General features: G+C 56.8%; 1 protein-coding gene across 3 annotated transcripts in view; it reads right to left on the bottom strand.

Moving 5' to 3' along the window:
* The window catches only part of CDH4 (cadherin 4), a 398,533-nt gene that overhangs the window by 6,600 nt on the left and 371,632 nt on the right, over positions 1 to 20,301 (bottom strand). For all 3 annotated transcript variants that reach the window (XM_074317411.1, XM_074317410.1, XM_074317409.1), the window contains 5 exons: positions 15,594 to 15,766; positions 10,334 to 10,471; positions 4,770 to 4,955; positions 1,770 to 2,023; positions 985 to 1,127 (listed from right to left, as the gene is read on the bottom strand). In XM_074317411.1, coding sequence (XP_074173512.1) covers positions 985 to 1,127; positions 1,770 to 2,023; positions 4,770 to 4,955; positions 10,334 to 10,471; positions 15,594 to 15,766 — 894 coding nt within the window. The remainder of the gene's footprint in view (positions 1 to 984; positions 1,128 to 1,769; positions 2,024 to 4,769; positions 4,956 to 10,333; positions 10,472 to 15,593; positions 15,767 to 20,301) is intronic.

Below are 20,301 nucleotides of genomic sequence, written 5' to 3' on the forward strand. Positions count from 1 at the left end.
AAGTTGGCTCTCAATAGCCATTTTCCCTTTCTTCCTTAAAAGGACCGGAGCTCCCAAATTTATCTGGGATCATTACTGCCTGACCAAGGGACTACATTTCTCAGCATCCCTTGCAGCGAGATACGGCTTCGTGACTAAGTTCTGAGTCATGACTGGCCTTCGTGAGCTGTGAGTGAAGTCCTCAGAAGGGCAGGGGGTGCCCTTGCCCTCCCCGCTCCTCCGTTTGCCAGAAGATGATTGTGATGGCTGGAGCGCCAGCAGTCATTCTGGACCATGCTGCCACTCGCCAAGGACACGGGAGTGGCCAGCATGGGCCTGGTGTCTCAAGCCTGACCCGGGGCTGCCTGCCTCCAGCCTTCTTTTATGTGTGAGAAAACGAACCTCGATCGTGTTGACATTATTATACTATCATTTGTATAGTACATAGTAGCGGCTGACTCTGGTTCTAGTGGGTACACTGGCCTCCCGAGTGTCAGCCGTGTGAGGGAGGGGGCTTTCATCTGTCCTCTTCACTGATGAATGTGCTGGCAGAGTAGGGCTCAGGGGTAAGAGCACCAGTAATGGCGCTGACTGGAGCCAGGCCCCGTTCCCAGCATCCTCAGCAAGGGCTGCTTGGCTCAGATGCGCCTCAGTTTACAGGGGGGGAAGCTGAGAAGCTGTTCAGGCCGTGCTGTTCAGCCAGGACAGGGCTGGGACCAACCTCGGCCGGACTGCTGCCGTCCTGGCTGCCCCTGCCACCCACAAGTGAGTGGCCATGCGAATGACCGGATGGGTACGAGAAAGCCAGGAAGTCAGACAGACTTTGAACGAATGCAGGCAGGGCAATTGCCAGGGGCACTGAAGGATGCCGGCTCAGCACAGGGCACCTGGCACCATGCCGCCCCACCCTACCCTGCTCTCTGGGTGCTGGCCGGCCTCCCTCAGCCTCCCTGACACAGAGCCCACGGCACATGTGACCCCTGAGTCACCCAGAGTGGGGCGTACCATTGTCAGCTGCCAGGAAGGTGGCCTCATAGACGTTGTTTTTGACGTAGAGGGACTCGCGGTCGAGGATGGCTGCCGTGGTGACCTGACCATTGGTGGCATTGATGTGCAGCCAGTTTGCCGGGTCCGACAGCTTTGAGTATCTGCGGGGGGAGCAGGTGGGAGGTGAGGTGAGGGACTGGGGGAGGACGCAGCTGCCGGAGCCCCCAGCCCTGTCGGCCACACTCCAGGGCACCTCCCTCCTGAGGCACCAGCCTAGGTGCCAAGTTCAGCAGGGGGCTTGCCCTCTGGCCCTGTGCGGTGTCTTCCCACAGTGGGACGGCGACAACAGTGGCTCATGGTCACCGAGGTGGAGGGGTTACGTGCCCTCACAAGGACCCCAGGGGGCAGATGCTCTCATCGTCCCCATTCACAGATGGGGAAACTGAGGAACAGAGAGAGAAGTGATTTGCAAAGTCGTACAGCTAGTGGAGTGAGGTCTGTAGCAGGACCCAGCCTCATACCAGACATCGCTGCGTCTTGAAGACTCTCCCACCTGCTCGTGTGCAAATCAGGACAATGCCCATGGTTGGCTGAGCGCCTGTGGCATTGAGACCACTGCCTGTGTCAGGCAGGCGGGCGACCCCGGCTGTGCCAGGACTGGGTCTGATTGTTCCCGCCTGGAAAGACACTGCAGGTGGGGTCCAGCCTGAGCCCCCACTGGGACTTTCTGGTTTCCTCTTTCTGCCTGGAAAGCAGGGGACTCACGTGTGGGGAGCCCTTCTGAGGGCCCAAGGGCAGCCCACCTCACGGCCTGCTGCATGAAGCGGTCGGGGTCCACTGCTGAAAACGTGGTCAGCACGGTGCCGGTGGGCACACCCTCCTCCAGGCGTATCAGCTTGTGGTTCGAGGGGAAGTAGGGGGCCTCGTTGACGTCCATGACCGAGACGGTCACCCCCGCCGTGGACTGGAAGGACATTTGGATCCCGCTGGCCAGGGGCGCCTGGTTGGACACCATCACGGTCAGCATGAACGCTCTGTTCAGCTCATAATCGACAGCCTGGAGTGGGAGAGACCGGGGCTGAGCTGTGCGGGTACCCGGGGGCCCGAAGGAGGGGGCGCCCGCAGGGCCGGACGACGGCGTACATACTAGCCCAAGACCAAAGCCAAGCGACTGCAGCTGACCATAACACACTGAATGGATAAAAACCCATGCATTCTTAATGATAGTGGGGAAATGAAACACACACAATTTATCACTGTGGTTGGCTGGTTAATATCCTCCAACTATGTCCAGGTCCTCGTCCCTAGAACCTGCGGTTGTCCCCGCCCATGGGAAAAGGGACTTTGCAGACGTGATGAAGTTACAGACCCAGAGGTGGGAGGTGACCCTGAATGATTCAGGTGGGCCCTAAATGCAGCGCCAGGGTCTTTGTGGGAGGGAGACAGAGGGACATGGGACACAGCAGAAGGCCGTGAGGGCTGGTGGCTCTGGCTGTGAAGGGGCAGGACGGCCGCCACCTGGCACAGCAAGCACATGGAGCCCACAGCCTCCGGGATGGGGGGGGCACGGCCTCGCTGACAACATGGTATCAGCCCAGTGAGACTGGTTCTGGACACTGACTTCTGGGCTGTGAGAGAACAAGCCTGGCTTGATGTGGCATTACAGCAGCCGTGGGTCCCACCTGCTGGCCACACGTAGCCGTTAGTGCACCGACTGTCCTCTGCGGATTAGAGGTCAAGAAGCAAGGTCTCATGGCGCCTTTCGCGCCAGACTCTCTATTGCTTCTGTGTTCCTGTTTCGTGGCTTAGAACAACACAGTTATCTGACAGTCCTGGAGGTCAGAAGTGAAAAATCGGTGTCACAGGGCTGAGGTGAGGGGCAGCAGAACTGTCCCGGAGGCGGCTTCCTCCTTCTTCAGCTCCCAGAGGCCTGTGCTCGCCGCCCCGCCTCCACCTGCAGCAGCCCAGCACCTCCAGTCCCTCTGTCCCCGACCTCTGCTTCACCCTCGCGTCACCCGACTGTCCCCTCCTGCCTCCCTCCTGCGAGGACCCTGGGACTCCATTTAGGGCTCACCCAGATAACCAGGGTCATCTCCCATCTCAAGACCCTTCACTGAGTCACATCTGCAAGGTCCCCGTCGCCACGTCAGGTGACACGTTCCACATTTGCAGGTTCTGGGGACCAGGACCTGGGCATCTGTTGTGACTGCTGCAGACCCCTGTTTCAGAGCTGTCGTAGGGCCCTTGTTGATGAGGGAAAACCCCTTTTACAGAAGAATTCCAGCCAAGGAACGACAGAATTTTCAAAGCACCATTTTGTGACCCCCCCGGGAGAAATTAATTTGGACAATGACCATCAGCAGACTGAGTTTCACCTGGCTGCTGGTGGCCCCCCAGCCCCCGCAGGGTCCCCCTTCCTCTGCCCCTGCCTTCGCACTACTGCTATTAACTAAGGTGTTAAGTACGAAGAGAAGGGATTTGACAACTAGGCACGAAAGGGCACCGGTGGGCATGGAAACAGAGCTGGGGCGCTGGTTCCCGACAGCCCGACGCTCCCCCAGGAGGGGCTGGAGGTGGACGTCGGGCTCCGGTGCTGAAGCCCCCACCATCCCCTGGGTGACCTTGGGGCACCCTTGTCCTCACAGCCAGATGTGGGACCCCTGGTGTTTCTGCACAGGGCCTGGTGCCAGAGGGGGTGAGCCGTACCCCACAGGTCGCTGGGGGACGTAGGGAGGCAGACTGACATCCTCCTTGCCCATCAGTCACCACTGTCCATCGCCCAGCATTGTGCTCAGGTGTGTGATTATAGGAGGGGCCTCGTACCCACAGCTGTCACCCTGACAGGACCCTCGGTGGCCCAGGCCAACAGTCTGTTGAGGTGCCCAATGCAGAATCACCTGGCGCCCCTCCCCTGAAACATCCCGCCAGGGACTTGGGCCAGAGACCGCCAACCCTTCCCAGGTGCCAGCTTGATTCCTCGGCTCTGGGCACCTCCACGCACATGGCACCCACCTGACCCCCACGGCCCTCTGGGAGTTGGCCGGGGATGGGGGCTACTCCATTTAAATTTACTGTCTCATAAAATTGTGGCGGTTTTGTTTATGAACAAGCCACTAAAGGAGTGATCTTTCTGCCATATTTATTGGCTCGTGTCCCTGGAGGACATGGAATGATGCTGCACGTCATGCATTACAAACTGTCACCGGTCTGAGTGAGGATGCCTTCCGGAAAGACTATTCCAGCCAATAAAAGGCAGGTAAAATGAAACACATTTGTAATGGGGGAATTGATAGGTACTTTGCTCTGACAGTTTCAATTAGAGTGGTGGCATCTGCTCACCGGGTCTGGACTGGGCTGCCTCCCCCACACATGGCAGTGACCCTTCACTCAAAGCTGAGGGGCTGGGTCTGCACCGTGAGAGGAGTCAGCCCAGCGGCTGTGGGTGGTGTGGGCGGGGCAGGGGGCTGGAGCGGGCACAGCCGGGCACGCTCTGGAACCCACTCTTGAGGAACTGCAGGGCAGGTGGGAGGGACCCCGACTGACCCATTAATAGATGAAAGAAGAAACGGCCTTCAGGGAGGGGATGGAGAGTGGCTTGGGGTGGGGGGGGCGGCAGGTCAGGCTGCCCTGTCTGGAGGTCACATGACCAGGCCTCTGCCACTAGCAGGTTGAGTCCAGTCCTTTGTCCTTGGATGTGAGGGATGGTGGGCCCGTAACCCAAGTATCACTTCTGCTGAGTTGGTCCTGGGTGTGTGGCCGGGCACAAGCAGAGATGGCTGGCAGGACGTGAGCGGAACACCCACCTTCACCACGGTGACCCTGCCCTCGTTGGTGACAGGGTCCGTGCGGATGCTGAAGTGTCCCGAGGGGTCCCCGCTGATGATGCGGTAGACGGCATTCCAGTTTGGTGAGTGCGGCTGGTCTCGGTCCATCACGGTGAGGTTCGCGACCACCGTCTCCACGCGGTTTTCGGGGACTTCCCCTGCATACTGCAAAGTGTGAGAAAGAGATGTTATGAACGCTGTGGAAGAAGGGAGAGGTCGGGAGAGGTTCCCTACGACCCGGGGGAGGCACCCCTAGCTGCTCCCATGTTCCTGGCGGCATCTCAAGAGGCCTCTGGCTCCTGCACTGAGGCCCAGCAGGCCCGAGGGCCTCATCTGCTTACATCCGCATCCAAACTATGCCTTGCCGGCACGCACACGCGTACACCAGGCCTCTTTCCTAAGTCCCCTTGAGGCCTTTCCATGTCCTCAGAGGACCAATGCAAACATCTGAGACGTGTGGGAGATGGCAGGGTGTGCTCGCAAGACAGCAAATAGCAGTGGCGTGGCAGCTGCACAGGCTTCTGGAGGAGAATCCTTTCTGGGCTTGCCCTGCTGGTGGTCCTGTCACAGGCTTGGGGTGGGGTCAGCGCTGCAGACGAGCAGGTGACCAAACCTGTCCCAGAACAATGAGGGCTGCAAGCCATGCCCATCAGTAAGTGTGGTTCACATGACAGCAGTAGTTACCTGCAGGGAAAGGTGGCGTGTGTGTGTGTGTGTGTGTGTGTGTGTGTGTGTGTGTGTGTCTGTTGGATGGAGAAAGAAACCCGAGCCCTTCCTACCAGGTGAGGCTCACTGCTCAGGGCGGCTGCACAGGCATGTGGCCTGTGTAGTTGTGGCCCAGCTCAGAAGGGCCCTGAGCTGGATTTAACGGTCACTGTCACTGCCTTGAAATTCTTCATACTTTGTGGCCCTGGGCCCTGCAAACTGCGTGGCCAGTCCTGCCACTGTGGAGTGTGCTTCTGAGCCACAAAACCAGGACACAAAATCTGTACAAATACTTAGTGATTTCTGGTTGTATTCACAGTGGTGTCCCCCAAAATGATCACCCCGTGTGCACTGTGTGCTGGGGGCCAGGCCAGGTGCGGCCCATGCATTGTCTCACCAGTTCCTCAGGGCGACCCCATTCTTAACCCCTTACAGATGAGGACACTGCAGAGAGCGGTTAGGACCCTGGGGTGCCACAAAGTGTCAGTCCCCAGTGCTGGGCATGGTGCCGGGGGGGCCTTGCTCAGAAGGCTGAACCCCTTGGCCCCGTCACTGCGGGGATTGCAGGAGGAGGAATCCAGAGGCAGCTCAGCTCAGCCCTCGTCCTCCCAGAATCCTTTGCACCGCCTGACGTCAGCCAGAGGCGCCCGAGCACAGCAGGCTCCCTGTCACCAGCTCTGGCTGTGACACAGCACCTCGACGTTACAGTGAGATGACCGCTGGCATTGTGCCCACGTACGCTGCAGCCCAAATATGCCTGGAACAAACACGGCGTCACTTTGTGCCAAAGAAGTGCCTTCCCCTGCACTTGCGGCGGCAGCCCTGGATTTCTGCTTGCTCCAGATCTAACCCCCACCCCCCAGTGAGTTTCAAAGGTCCAGGTGCCTGGTGGAGCAGGTCGGGAACCAGCCACTCGGCCCTCACTATTCAGGCATGTTTATGGCTCTGACTTCGCAGCCGTCTGGAGTTTTCCCACTCTGCATCCAGTGCTCACTTCTGCTCAAGGGCCAGGCCCCCACCGTCTGCGAAAGCCTGTGCATGCACCACAGATGCCACCCGTGCAGGGCCGCTGGCGGGGACGGCTTCCTGCACGCCCCAGTCCATGGGGACCCTGTCTTCCCGGGCAAGACGGGACCCGCCTTGGATGCTGGCTGACAGACGCTGGCTGCACTCAGCTTTCCGTTCTCTCCACCGGGAGCTTCCTGCGCCCTTGGACAGATGGCACTTGAAGCCCAGCTCTGGGTCCCAGTTTGTTGCAACATTTTTCTGCCCTGAGCACTTTAAATGCAGGCCTCATCTGGCAGTCGGGAGGGCTCCTGGGGTGCGACGAACAGAAAACCAGACAACCATAGTTTCCCCAGAGGCTTGATTTTCTCAGAACGCGGGAGATTGAAGGCTGGTTGGCCTCCAGTAATGCTGTGTTCCAGTGACGGTGGGCTGGTGGCTGGGGGGTTGGGGGACGAGGCAGGTTATCTCGGGGACGCACAAGGCTGTGCTGGGTCTGTGTGTGTGGGGGGTGACCTGGTTCCTGGAGCTCTCGGGAAGAACAGAAGTGTGGGGTGATAGCCCCCCACTGGACATCGGGTGATGGGAGTGCGCAGGAGTGGAGCTGGGAGCTCCTGGGGAGTGGGGGCGCTGCAGGCCTCCGAAGTGGTCCCCCAATGGCCTGGAGGGGGCAGGAGGGTGTGCACACAGTAGGCTCTCCCATCATGAGTGAGGTGGACAGGGAGACCGTTTGCGCTGGCCTTGTGCTTTGGCGCCTGTAGTGGCAGCAGGCAGGTGGCAGCGCCTGGTTCAGCGTCAGGAACAGGAGCTGAGGTCCCTACCTGGTGATGCCGGTGGAGCCCCAACACCTGACGCCCCTGGCCCTCACGTGCTGTGGCAGCTCGTCTCTCTGCTTAAACTACTGGGGTGGGTTCTGGGTGTCGTCACTTGAGAGACCCCACCTCAGCCAAGGTTTGAGGGGCCACCACACCCCATGTGTGCCATCGTCGCTGTGATCGCATCCTCTGAGAATCACGGGCATGGGGAGAGCTGTGTGTCCCCGAATCTGCTTCCTTCCAGACTTTGGGGTGAAGTTTATTCGAAGAGTCTGTTCTAATTCATGCAAGTTTAATAAGAAGAGCCTAAGCTGGTAAAGCTGGGTTAGGATTTTCGTATTAACTTTCCTCCAGCCATAACGAGATTTCAATTTCATTTCTCAGGTTTTCGGGCACAGAGACAGCGTCTCTGCTGCCCCACAGGAGGCAAAGGCTGACATTTGGGGAAGGAATTTTAACAGAGCTGGCACGGACTTGGTCGCCTAGATGGTAATCCAGAATTCAAACGTGCCCCCACCCCAGAGGCAGGGCGGATTTCACACGGAGCGTGGGCCTTTGACAGCTATCCTGCTCCGCCCAGAAATCCACCTGGCTCCCAGGGGAAGGTCCCATTAGCACAGAGGAGGATTCGGGGAGAACAGTGAGCCCCACCAGACAGCAGGCAAACCCCACGGCTGGGCTAGAGCCCAATAGTGACAGAGTTCCCCTCACCACCAGGGTCCACAGGGCCGTCACAGCCCCACAACTGGAGTGCGTCCCTGGGAATGGGGTCCTCGCACCTGGGCACCTTCCCTGCACCGGCTGAGACCCCTGAGTGGGCAGATGGGTTCTGAGCGCCGTGGGCTGCCCACCTGCGGCCCCATGATGCCATGGGTGGTGCCAGCTGCGTGGCTCGGCGGCTCAGTACAAGGTCGCCTCAGACAGGTTTCCCGCTCTGCAGAGTGGGGTAACTGGTGCCCACCTGAGCACCCAAGTCACGCACTAGCATGGGTCTGGCATGTGCAAGAGACAGTTGTGTGCTCCTGTCCCTGTCGCAGAAGGTGGCGCAGGTGGAAGGAGGATGGATAGCTGAGTCTGCCCGGCCAGGTGCGGGCGACTGGGGTGCCCACTGGGGTTTTGGGGCCTGGGCATCATTATTCTCCAAGGGTCCCTAGGGAGCTGCTCCCTCCATGACCAAACGCCTTGAGATGCTGGGCCCCTGGGCCATTGTCCACTGGCCAAGGGGAGCAAACAAACGGAAGCCACGCACCCTCACCAGTGGGCAGGGGCCTGAGTGCTCCCTCCTCGCGGCGATCTGCCATTTGCCCACCAGATGGCGCTGTGCCCCCGCAGCCGAGGCCGCAGCACCGCCCCTGGGGACGCCCTCCATCGCCTGGTCCAGCCAGGCCCAGAGCCTTGGATTTGGGGATGCGGGATATGGGATGTGGGGATTCCGGGGCTTGAGGACATGCGGATGTGGGGGGCCATGGGGGTGCAGGCAAGCAGGATGAGGGATGTGGGATTTGGGGACTCGGTGATTTGAGATGGAGACATGGGTGGGGGACCAAGGAGGTTCCGGGCGTGGGGAAGCAGGAGGAGGGGGTGCGGGAGGGGCTCGGCCTGTGACACGCCTTCACAGCAAGGTGACTGGCCCACCAGGAGAAGAAGGGGTCTCCTGTCCGTCCCCCCACCTCTCTGCCCCCTCCCGCTGCCTCTCCCTTAGCTGCATAATGACAGCACAACTTCTGGAGTCTCATCCCAGCTGTTCCCACTATAGGCTGCATGGCTTTGGGCAAGGGACTTGGGCTCTTTGAGCCCTGGCACCCTCCCGTAACTTGTCCTGCCCCTCATGGGGCCGGTGAGGACTGAGGCTGACGGGCAAGCCCTGGGGAGGGCCTGGGCGCTAGTTATCGTTACTGTCACTGCTCTGACATCCTCAGCCACGTGGCCCCCCAGTGGCCTGCCCCCAAGATGGGGAGGCTCCGAGGAGGTGACCTGAGATGATCAGGGCAGCCTCAACCTCCCAGCTCTGCTCTTCGAGCCCTCGCTGACGCCCCCTGCCCGACTGTACCAGCCTCCTCACCTGCCTCATTGCTGGACGGGCACCCGAGGGTGGATGCGTGCCCCATTATGTCAGGATCCACTTGTGGGGCCTGAAAAGACGGCTCAGGGACTCAGCACTGCTTGCCGCGGGCTGGGGAGTCATGGGGAGGGTGTTGGCGAGTGGGGACAGAGCAAAGGCCCGTGCCGCTGAAGACGGCTGGGTGGCACCGAAGGGTCTCATCAAATGTGTTGGGCACTGAGTGAGCCATGAGGACGTCACAGGAAGGGGCGTCCTGCAGACAGGAGCTATGTGACCCTTGACTCGTGGCTGTGACCCCACAGCTCACTCCTAGGGCGTCCCCAGGGAGAGGGCAGATCATCTCTGTGACTCGTGGGCTCTAGACCCAGAATGGACATCTATTGTGAGTTCTTGGTCACTTAGGTCCCGCCTGGTGTGGGGCCCAGGTGCAACCCGCCAGCCGTGCCCGACGGGAAGAACGCACAGTGAACTCCACACCCTGTTTCTCTCTCTGCTGACAGAAGGCCATAGAGGGCCGGCTGCAGGGCCTGCTCTGGGCCATCTGAGCCACCCCCACTGGTCCACCCCCATAGACACACGCATGCCTCCAAAAGTGGCTGAGACATCAGCCTCTCACCAGGGCCCAACGTCACCAGTCAATTCCTCCGGATTCAGAAACACTTTGCACTTTTCTCTGTCCCGGGAGCTCTGGAGGTGCCAACAACTACTGAATGTCGGTGTCACGGTGCCACATGGGCACAGCCCGCCCCTCCCCCCACCCCCAAAGGCCAGCTCCTGGGCACAGCCTCCGGCCCTCTCCTACCGCACGTACCAGACAGGCGTCATGCTGGCACGGGCCTCCCACTGCCAGGGCCTCTGCGACCCCCATGTCTGCCCAGCTCCTCTACCCACCAGCAGCAAGGACAGAAGCACACGGCAGTCGCAGCCATGGGCCCCGCGGGGTGCCAGGTACTCACGGTGCTCGAGGTGAATTCTGGCGGGTTGTCATTCACGTCTGTCACTGTGATGATGGCGGTGGCTGTGTTCGAGAGGCCGTAGTTAAGGTTTCCCTCCATGTCTGTGGCCTGCACGATGACTGTGTACTGCTGAACTTTCTAGAAGGGAATGAGTTGGGGAAGAACAGTGCGTCAGTCTGGGTTTTAGTTTACAGGCTGTTTATACTTTTCATCAAAGAAACACCGTCCCCGGGATGGAGTGAGCTGCAGCGGGGTCCCACCCTGCGGGTGCTGTGCTGGCCGCAGGGCTCGCTCGGAGCTCTGGGCGGAAGGCCTGGAGGATGGTGAACAGTCCGGCTGTGCTTTCATCTCTGCGGCCCTGCCTTTGATAAGTACAGATCACATTTGGTGCCAACACGGGAAGGAGGAGAGTAGGGGGCCCGGGAGAGCACGGTGCTGCACCTGGTTTGGGAAACCAGACACACACAGTCTACAAAGGAAGACAATCCCACAGACACGAGTCTGGAAGGACCTCATTTGTTTAGCATTTTCAGGGTCCAGCTCAACTGCAGGTCAGAAGTTCAAACAGAAGAAGAAGAGACCAGCCCTCTTGCCTTTCCTTGCAGACACACAGGAGGACGCTTTCTGTCTGAACACAGTCGCAACACAGTTAGCAGTTGGATGCAGCTGTGAGCGTTTAAGGGCAAAGCTTGGCTGGAAGAGTGAATTCCACTGGGCGCTGACGCGTCTTATAGCCCTTGACCACCTGAGTCAGCAGAGGTGGCCGTTCCTTACACTGCCTCGCACCACTGGTCTTTGCAACGCCCTTCCATCTGTGGAGTGCTTTTCCTTCTTCTCTAGTGAATGCTGACCTTTCTTCCAGAAATTCGCACAAATGCCCCTTTCTCACGGAATTCTCCCGACACTCCAGAGAAGCCAGTCCCCTATCACCTGCTCCCCGACTGGCCTCATCTGCACCCACAGCTCATGTCACAGTTCCGATTTTACAGTTATTGTGCCAGTATTTGACTGTTGGCTGTGTCCCTCACTGAGCTGGGCTCTGGAGGCCATGGCTGTCTTTTTACCCGCCTGTCCCCAGGGTTGAATGCAGTGTCCAGCACGAAGCAGGTGCTCAGTGAATGTGCTCTGAATGTTCCCAAATGACTGTGGTGACAACAGAGATTCTGAGGACGGGCAAGCCCATCCACTGAGGTGCCTGGGTGCCTGATAAGGCGTCTGGACACTTGTGGGCAGCTGGCAGTCCCTGAGGGGGCTGTGAGGGGTGTCACATGATCCAACGAGTGTGCACAATGGGTCAAATCTGCCCACCACTGCTTATTTGTGTAAATAAAGTTTTATTGGCACGCGGCCATGTCTATTCATTTACATATCAGCTTCGGCTATTTTTGCAATGGCAACAGCTGAGCCGAGTGGCTGTGACAGACCTCACATATCCCGCCACACCTAATGCCAGGGCCGGCGTGCTGGGAGGGGGTGCTGCCTCCTGGGCCCCTCCTCCCTCACCACCTCACTCTGGCTGTCGTCCAACAGACCTGTCCCCAAGGAGACAAGTGTCAGGAGCCTCTCAGAGGGGCAGGACACAGCTCCTCAGTGCACGCCTGGATTGTCCCTTGAAGGGGAACAATTACCTGGAGAAGATGTGAGGTTAGGGCTCCCCGAGCTGCCAGGTGTGAGAGGAGGGGTTGCAAGGCATTGCAGGGCAGGGGCAGCTACACGACCAGCCGGCTGGACAAGCCCCAGCCCTCGCCGGACTCAGTGTTACCGTCTGTGAGATGGGGCTGGGTCATGTGCCTGGCTGGTGCCTGGCAGTCACACCAGCCATGGAACGAGTGTGCAGGGACGTGTTTACGTTACCTCCCTAGTGCCGCCCAGCAAAGCAGCGGCAGGTGGAGGTGCCAGCTGGGGCCCTGACGCCAGTCATGCATCGTCTGCCTGTTCAGAGACCCAGCAGGCCCCTAACATCATGGCAGTGCCCACAGGAAAAGGTCCCCGCTCCTGGGCTTCTGTCTCAGGACCCAGCAGAAAGAAGGCGTCCCTTCCTCCTGTCCGTCAAGGGAGCTGCTTGTGTGCTCAGGGCTCTGCGTCTGTTAGGACACTGCAGGGACAGGCTGGCAGACCAAGTGCAAGCCCTAGGTCCCCCACGCCCTGGGGAGGCGGGAGGGGATGCTGTGCTCACAGCTGCAGGCGACCCCCCTGGATGGGGCCTCGTGTCACGTGTCATGTCAGTCTCCTCCCAGAGGAAGGGTGTGGAATGAAATCAGATTTTCTGACAAAGCCGCAGGCGTCTCCCTTTGGAAACTTTCTTCATTTCTCACCCTCGTTTCTTTTGTTCTTTACAAACCTGATTATCTCCTCCTTCCCAGGACTGACTAGGAAATCTAAGGTGCAGGGAACCTCAGCAGTGTCTTTCCAGGATCGGGCAGGGCGGCATTTCAGGCCCTTCCTGCAACCAGATGTCACCCCTGAGGGACTGCCTGTCACCTGTCTGCAAGACTGAAGGTCCTGCTCGCTGAGGCGACCCATCATCTGACTGCCACCTGATGGGAGGGAAGGAGACCAGGGCTGGTGGGGTGGAAGGAGGGCCTCAGAGGGACAGACACGTCCAAGCCATCGACTCTCATGCCGCACCGCGCCCTCCAGGAGCCAGAGCGGAAATGCAGAGGACAGAGGCTGACAGCAAAGGGAGGGATTTAGCCAGAGAAGAGAGGAAGGAGAGTGTTAGAAACTGCTGTCGTGTGACTGCAGTATGAAGTCACTTCTCCAAAGTATCGAATCACAAACTCCACATGGGACCATCCTGGGCTGCTGCCTTCAGAAGCCATCGCAGAGAAGCAAACCATCTCAGAGACACAGGGACATGTGTGTGTGTGTGTTGTGTGTGTGTTCATGTGTATGTGTGTCCATGTGTATGTGTATTTGTGTGTATCCGTGTGTATGCACAGGGTGTGTGGGTGTGTGTGTGTGTGTGTGTGTGCAGCTGGCCGCCACTGGAGGGCACGCCGGCCTTGCTTTTGGGAGCCGGGACGGTCTTTCCTGGCTTTGGGTAGGGGGAGGGAAGCAAATCCATCAGGCAGCAGGAAATGGGGGCAGGGCCCCCAGCAGAACCCAGGGTGCAGAGCCCTGGGGGAGGGGGGTTCAGGCGCCTCGTTAGATCTTGTTTTAGAAAGTACACTTTTCAGACTCAAACACCGTCACTGTTTTCTGTTTCACCAAATCCCCTTCTGGAATGTTATTCAGAGGCCGAGGCTATGCACCAGGTCCCTCGAACACGCCCAGGAGGGCAGATGTCCCTGGCGTCCCTGGACACAGACACCCCTTCCACACGTGTCCCATCTCCACTTGATTTGATGTCTCTATTATAAAGCCTTCCTTAGGGCCCTGCTTCTCGGCCTCGCACGCAGGCCATCATTTATGAGAGGCCAGGTGAGCGAGCCCTGAATAGTGGGTGGCGGGGGTCTCCCGGGCCTGCCTCGACCCAGCGCCCCGCCCGCAGGGGGGCTGCGGCGAATTCATTAAAACATGACTTGGCCACTTTCAAGTTCAAGAGGAGGGAAGAAACCAGCAAGCGCTGTCCCTGGGTTTCGCTCCCCTCCCCCAGCTCAGTATTTAAATTTTGCAGAACAGCCATCAACAATGCAGGCCTCTGCAGTCCTAGATAAGCATCTAGGCTTCCTGCGCGCCCCCCACCCCCTCCACGTTACCACCCTCCCACGCAGGACGCTGGGGCTGCAGCCAATGCACACCGGCCCTGCTGGCCGGGCCTGTGGCTCCCTCCCACGTTCCCGCCGCAGAGCAGCGCTGCTGGGGCTCCGACACCCACAGCGCCATTCTGGGTGGGAGGTGGGCAGGCGGCACAGGCTGGAAGTTCGCAGTACACGCTCCAACCTGCAGCTCCCTGGTGCTGCCGTCCTCCCCTCACCGCTCAGCACTGCTCCCATGCTGGTGTCACTGCTGGAAGCTCCACCCTCAGACACCGAGAGACAGCTCACGTTGGGCTGGGCGCTGCCCGTGTCTGCTTCTCCTGCTGCTCGGGGCCCAGGAACGCGACGGGTCATGGCGGAACCACAGGCCACTGCCCCTGTCCACTCATACACATCGTGAGGCGTCCCCGAAAGGCCGTGGGGCATGAGTCTGCCGTGGAAGCACGCACGGGTCCTCAGGGTTACATCAAGCCCCCTCTGACCAGCAGTGCCACCCCTGGGCACATTCTCGAGAGACCTGGACACCAGTGCTCACAGTGGGAACAAGCCCACCGTCCACGGACAGACGAGTCGGTCATAGTATGTGGCCCATCCACACAGTGGAATATGCCAGCCTCATAGAGAACCTCAGCTCCTGGAGCAGCACCAGCACGCTGCACCCAGGCCCCCGCCCCCACCGCACATGCAGGGCCCAGCCTGCACTCAACGAGCAGGTAAGGCTGGGAACACGACACCTACAGCCAAACTGCCAACGAGGGGCCTGGAAAGCAATGACCAGCATGAATGGGAGGTGCCAGCTCCCCTGGGCTTGCCTGGCGGGCTCTGCGGGTGGTTTGCCGGCTCCGTCCGAGTGGACAGTCAAACGGGGACCTACTCAGCACAGACTGGGCCTCTGAGTTTGTAATATTCATCTTTCTTTAAAAGGGAAAGTTGGTTTCTCCTGCTTTCTCTTGGGCTTATTTCTTCCTGGGAGAGGCTAAGTCGAGGCTGGCAAGCAGATGGTGTCTGGAAAGGCCTGGAGACGCTGGGGACCAGTGTGCTTTAAGACTCCTGCAGCCAATGGCCGCTCGCCGGAGGGAGTCCTGCTTGCAGCCCCAGCCCGAGACCTTTACTACTGGACGTCAGGGTCAGACATGGGACAGGTGTTCCAGGTATTCAGGCTCCCAGAGGGTTATCAAACCTCCCCACACCTGCAGTCCTGTTATGGCTGCACCTTGAGAACCACGGAGGTTCGCCCCTGCTTCTCTGCCCCTCTACCCCTCACCGCTGCACACGCCAGCAGAAACCTCACACAGGACACTCAGCGATTTGGCTGGCAATGAAGCTCAGCATCTGCTTTGCTGAGACGTCCTCCCTCCAGGCACAATGGGAGACAGACGTCCCGGGGCCAGTTTCCCAGCTCCCTTGTGACTGTGCCCCATTAGAGACACTCACTCTGGGGCTCTGATGCCCTTCGCGGACCAGCGGGCTCAGGGGACACAATGAGGGCTGCGGTCAGCCTCTCCCACATGGCGGCAGTGGCAAGGCCATACTCCCCAGCTCCACGGTGCCCACCTTACCTCTCGGTCCAGGCCAGCCGCCACTGTCACAATGTCCCCTGTCTCGCTGTTGATGGTGAACATGTTCTGGGATGGACTCTGTGGGGTTTGGGTCACGATCCGGTACCGCACCATCCCGTTGGCTGTGGTGCTGTCATCAGCATCATTGGCCGTGACTGTCATCACGTAGGTTCCTGGAACAGAGAAAGCAGCTCAGATGGAAATGATCTGCCACACATGCTGCTGCCTCCGCTCACACACCCGGGGAAGACATCACCAATGGATCGCAGATCTCTCTGGAACCCCGATGCAGTGCACATCCTTCCCCACACCATGTGCTGGACGCCTGCCAATCATCACAGGGGGCCTTGGAAAGCAAGTCTGCTCCCCACACTGCCCCATATAGAACCCCTGAAGGGTTTCTCCTAGAAACCCTTCTAGAGCTCGAGCGTCCTCTGCGGCCAGCTGTTCTGACTTCCTTCTTTCTCATCTAGGGGGAGACTGAGGCCTGGAGAGGAGGGAGAAGAGCACGGGGGCAGCAGGGCCAGGCCTGAGCCAGCGCTCTTTCTCCTCAGCCACCTGGTCGCTGGCACCGCCGCTGGTGTTTGCTGAGGCTCAATGGGTCCCATGCGGGTGCCAGCAGTGTGGCGGGGATTCGAGGGCACACAGTGAGAAACAGTCTGGGCCAGGGCTGGGTGTGCAGCAGGTGTGTAAGGAGTGCTTGGGAAAGACACATGGGAAACACTCACTGGAGCCCTCAGAGGGGAAGAGCACATGTGGGACACCAAGCGTCAGGTGAATTTGGGGTGCACATGGGGTGAGCGGCTCCCTGCATTTCAGAGCTGGGAGCTGAGTGAGCGGCCCACGTACCCCCTCAGTCAGTGCCTTGGTTTCCACAGCCATGTACTAGGGTTGAGGTCTGCAGGGGACATGGCATCTCCCCCGCCTTCTGAGAGCAGCCCTTGGTGTGTGCCCCTCCCCTCCAGGGAGGCCCTGGTGGGTCAGTAACCCCTCTCCCTGGCCACACAGAGCCAGTGACAATGGACGAGGTATTTGCTGGGAAATCAGCACGCTGTCCTTGCCACCGGATTTGGCTGGGTCAGTGTGTAAGGTTGGGGGCTGTGGCCACTTTGTGGCCAAGAGAAATGAGACTGAAGGACAGGGCCATCTCAGAGGAAACAAAGTCAGGTAGCCCCTGGATCCAGCCATGCCTGAGGCTGTTGCCCATGGATTTTTTAAAAAAATTTAAGACTTTTAAAGAGTAGTTTTAGGTCCACAGCAAAATTGAGGGGAAGGTACCCTATAGACTTTTTCGGCACCTGAACCAGTATATTTCCCTCTCGCCTTATGCCATTTTAGTTTGAGTTTTTGTCACTTGCAACCCAGAGTTCTGATTGACACAAGCTGCCAGTCCTGTGCCTGCCACTGGAGCCTTGGGGGACACTTGTCTCAATCTGCGTGCTCTGAGTTCAGCTCCGTGTTGCCAGGTTGGGCACCACGTGCTGCCTGCGGCCACACAGGGGTGCAGGGAGTGTGGGTGCCATCCTTGACTGGGTCCTTTTTTGGGGGATGCTAGCTGCAGTTGAGGCTTGAACTGAGCTGTGCAGCTGGGCCCCCAGGCCTGAGGACCACACCCAGGTGGGATCCCAGGTGAGTGATGGATGGGGGTTTCATTCATCAACCACTTACTGGGCACATACTGTGTGCCAGCGCTGTGCCAGGGGCTGGGGAGACAGTGGTAGACGACACATGATCTCCCCAGGCGGGAGAGCCGTGTTCTAATCCTACCAGTGCCTCGTCATTGAGGCTACATGTGTGTAAAGCAGGTCCTCTGCCTTCTGAGTGCAATCCCACCCATGCACAATGTGGGCCCTCGGGCTGTCTGGGAATCTGCTTTAGCTTTCCGCTTTTCCTGAATAAAAAATTCTGGTGCCTTTTATGAAAACAGAAAGGAGAGCAGAGAGAGAAAGGAGGAAGTCTATTCACAGGGCATAGCTTCTCTATTCGCGTCTGTGGAGGGCAAGCTGTTCGGGTTCAGACTTTTCACACTGAAGACGGGAAGTTGCCGCCCAGGCAGGGGCCGGGAGAGGAAGGTCGACGAGCATCAGCGCCAGAACCCCTCCCACCCGTCCACTCCATAAATACACACATTTTTATTGAGATGTAATTCACATACGATAAAATTCACCCTTTTAGGGTCTGCAAGTCAGGGGGTTTAGTATTGTCACAAAGCTGTGCCGCTGTCCACAGAAACGTATCTAATTCTGGAACATTTGCATCGCCCCAAAGAAATCTGTGCGCAGAGTGTCTCCCCACCCCCTGCCCCCAGCCCCTGCAACCATTAATGTACTCTCTGTCCCTGTGGATTTACCTCCTCTGGACACTTCATAGAAAGGAATTGTACACTCTGGGGCTTCTCTCACTGAGCCTAATGCTTTCAAGGTTCATTCCTTTTTATGGCTGAGTAATAACCCCGCTGTCTGGGGATACTCGCCCTACAGTTACTGACTAAGCACTTGCTGTGGGCAGACACCAGGCTCTGCACTCAGGATATCGCAATGAGCACAACCAGGCAGACACTGTGTTCCACTAACAGGTTAGTGAGGGAAGGCAGAATGAACAGGGACAGAAACAGGTCACTGCAAGCTGTGGTAAGTGCTGTGCAGGGGACAAAACATACGCGTGATGAACAAATACGCAGACTAACTAGGTGAGAAGAGGGAACCACAGAGGAACCAGGAAAGGCCTCTCTGAGAGATGAAGTGGGGGTGGGAGGGGAGCAGGAGGGCTCTGGGAAGGCGGCAAAAGCTCTGGGGCAGGGAAGAGCTCAGCTTGAGGAGCAGAGCGGGGGCAGGGCACGTGGTGGGGTTAGACATGCGCTGGGCCCATGAGATTCTGGACTTTCTCCTAAGATCACAGGGAAGCGAGTATTGGATTTTTATCAGGGGAATGATGTGATCAAGTGTATGTTTTTAAGACACACGGAGAGAACAGACTGTAAGAAGCCAGGAATATTAGTGGGTGGAGAATGGGTAGTGAGAAGGCTAATTCATCTACTGGATTTTTAGAGGGTTGGTTGTAATCAGGCAAGAAGAAGTTGCACCCACTAGGACGTTCATTCATTCATTCATTCACTTAACACATCCTTGTTACGTGTCTTCTAGGGAAAAATAGTAAAGAGCTTCCTGTTTTGCGAGCCCTACATAAACGTTCTCCAAACAAACACACCAACCTTACTTCACGCAATGAATACATTCTCAGAGTTGTGTATAAACCCAATTTTAATAAATTTAATTATCAGTAGAACTTCCCCAGAGGGAAATTAAGTATTTAAAAGAAATCCAGGAAGTTCTATTTTTAGTAAATGCTGGACCATGTTTTTAAACCAATCTTCTCCCTGAGGAAAACTAGAAAAGCTAGATAAAATATAACATACAAACATTTGTTTTAAGACACAATAGAGTGACTAAGTACTGCAGACTGTGGGGCTGGCAGAACAGGAGAAACTGATACCCATCTTTTCTCTCGAGACACTTGCTGATTCCAAAATTGGCTGCCGACAGCTGAAGAGCTGCATCAAACTTTCAACAGACTTATGGGGATGGGAGTAAAGCTGAGCGTAGGGCTTGCCGAGGAGGAAGATGCCTGGAAAACTCTCTAGTCTTTGGGTTGAACCCTGAAGCAATATTTGAAGAGAGAATAGCTGAAAATTTTCCAAAAGCAAAGATATCAAGCCACAGATTCAAGAAGCACCTTAGGAGTGAGGGTGAACTGGAAATAGACAGTCCCAACAGAGAGACGCACAGCTCTAATGAAGGTAACTTAGGCTAAGATGATCTGAGGTTGCTAGCATCCCTTTTAGGGCAAAAGTAAACCTTCTGTGGAGAAAGACAACATCCTCCATAGCCTTAAATTATCTCTGCGATTATTCATACACAAGCTACAGCACTTAATTAACTAGGTATACAAGAAGACAAAACCTGACTGAAAATAAGGAAAAAAAACCAAAAAACAGACAATAACCAGACCCAGAGGAGATTCAGATAACGGAGTAGTCAGAAGCAGATTTAAAAATAAACACAACTTACTATGTTTAAGGAGCTAAAAGGATGAGATAGAAAATTCTGTTGGAAAACCAGAAATTATTAAAAAATATATAGAACAGCAAACTTATATTTTAAAAATAGTTGAAGTTAGGAATGTGAATGAATTTCTGACACCATTACAGGTTTATATTATAGGTTAAAATATAACGGAAGGAAGACTTAGTGAATTGGAAGGTACATCAATGAAAATATCCAGACCACAGCACAAGAACCATATGTAAGTCCATCACATGTATAATTGGAGTCCCCGAAGGGTCAAAAAGAGAGAATGGGGCAGAAGCAATATTTGAAGAGAGAATAGCTGAAAATTTTCCAAAAGAAAAGATATCAAACCACAGATTCAAGTGTCTAAGTAAAGTCTAAGTGGGGTAAAGTCTAAGTGGGATAAATATAAAGAAAATCACAGCGAGTCACATCACAGTGAAACTGATAAAAGCCAAAGATTAAAAATTTAAAAGCAGGTAGAGAATTTTTAAAATGATATAAAACTGTTAACAGAGCAATAAGAAGACTTAAGACTGATTTCCCAAAGAAGTAATGGAAGCTAGAAAAAAAGGGAGTGGAAGAAAGTGCTGAAAGAAAATAATGGAAAACCCAGAATTCGTTGTTCTTTGAGAAAAGCT

This window comes from Rhinolophus sinicus, linkage group LG13 (genome assembly GCF_036562045.2).
Source record: "Rhinolophus sinicus isolate RSC01 linkage group LG13, ASM3656204v1, whole genome shotgun sequence".
Classification (NCBI taxonomy): Eukaryota; Metazoa; Chordata; class Mammalia; order Chiroptera; family Rhinolophidae; genus Rhinolophus; species Rhinolophus sinicus.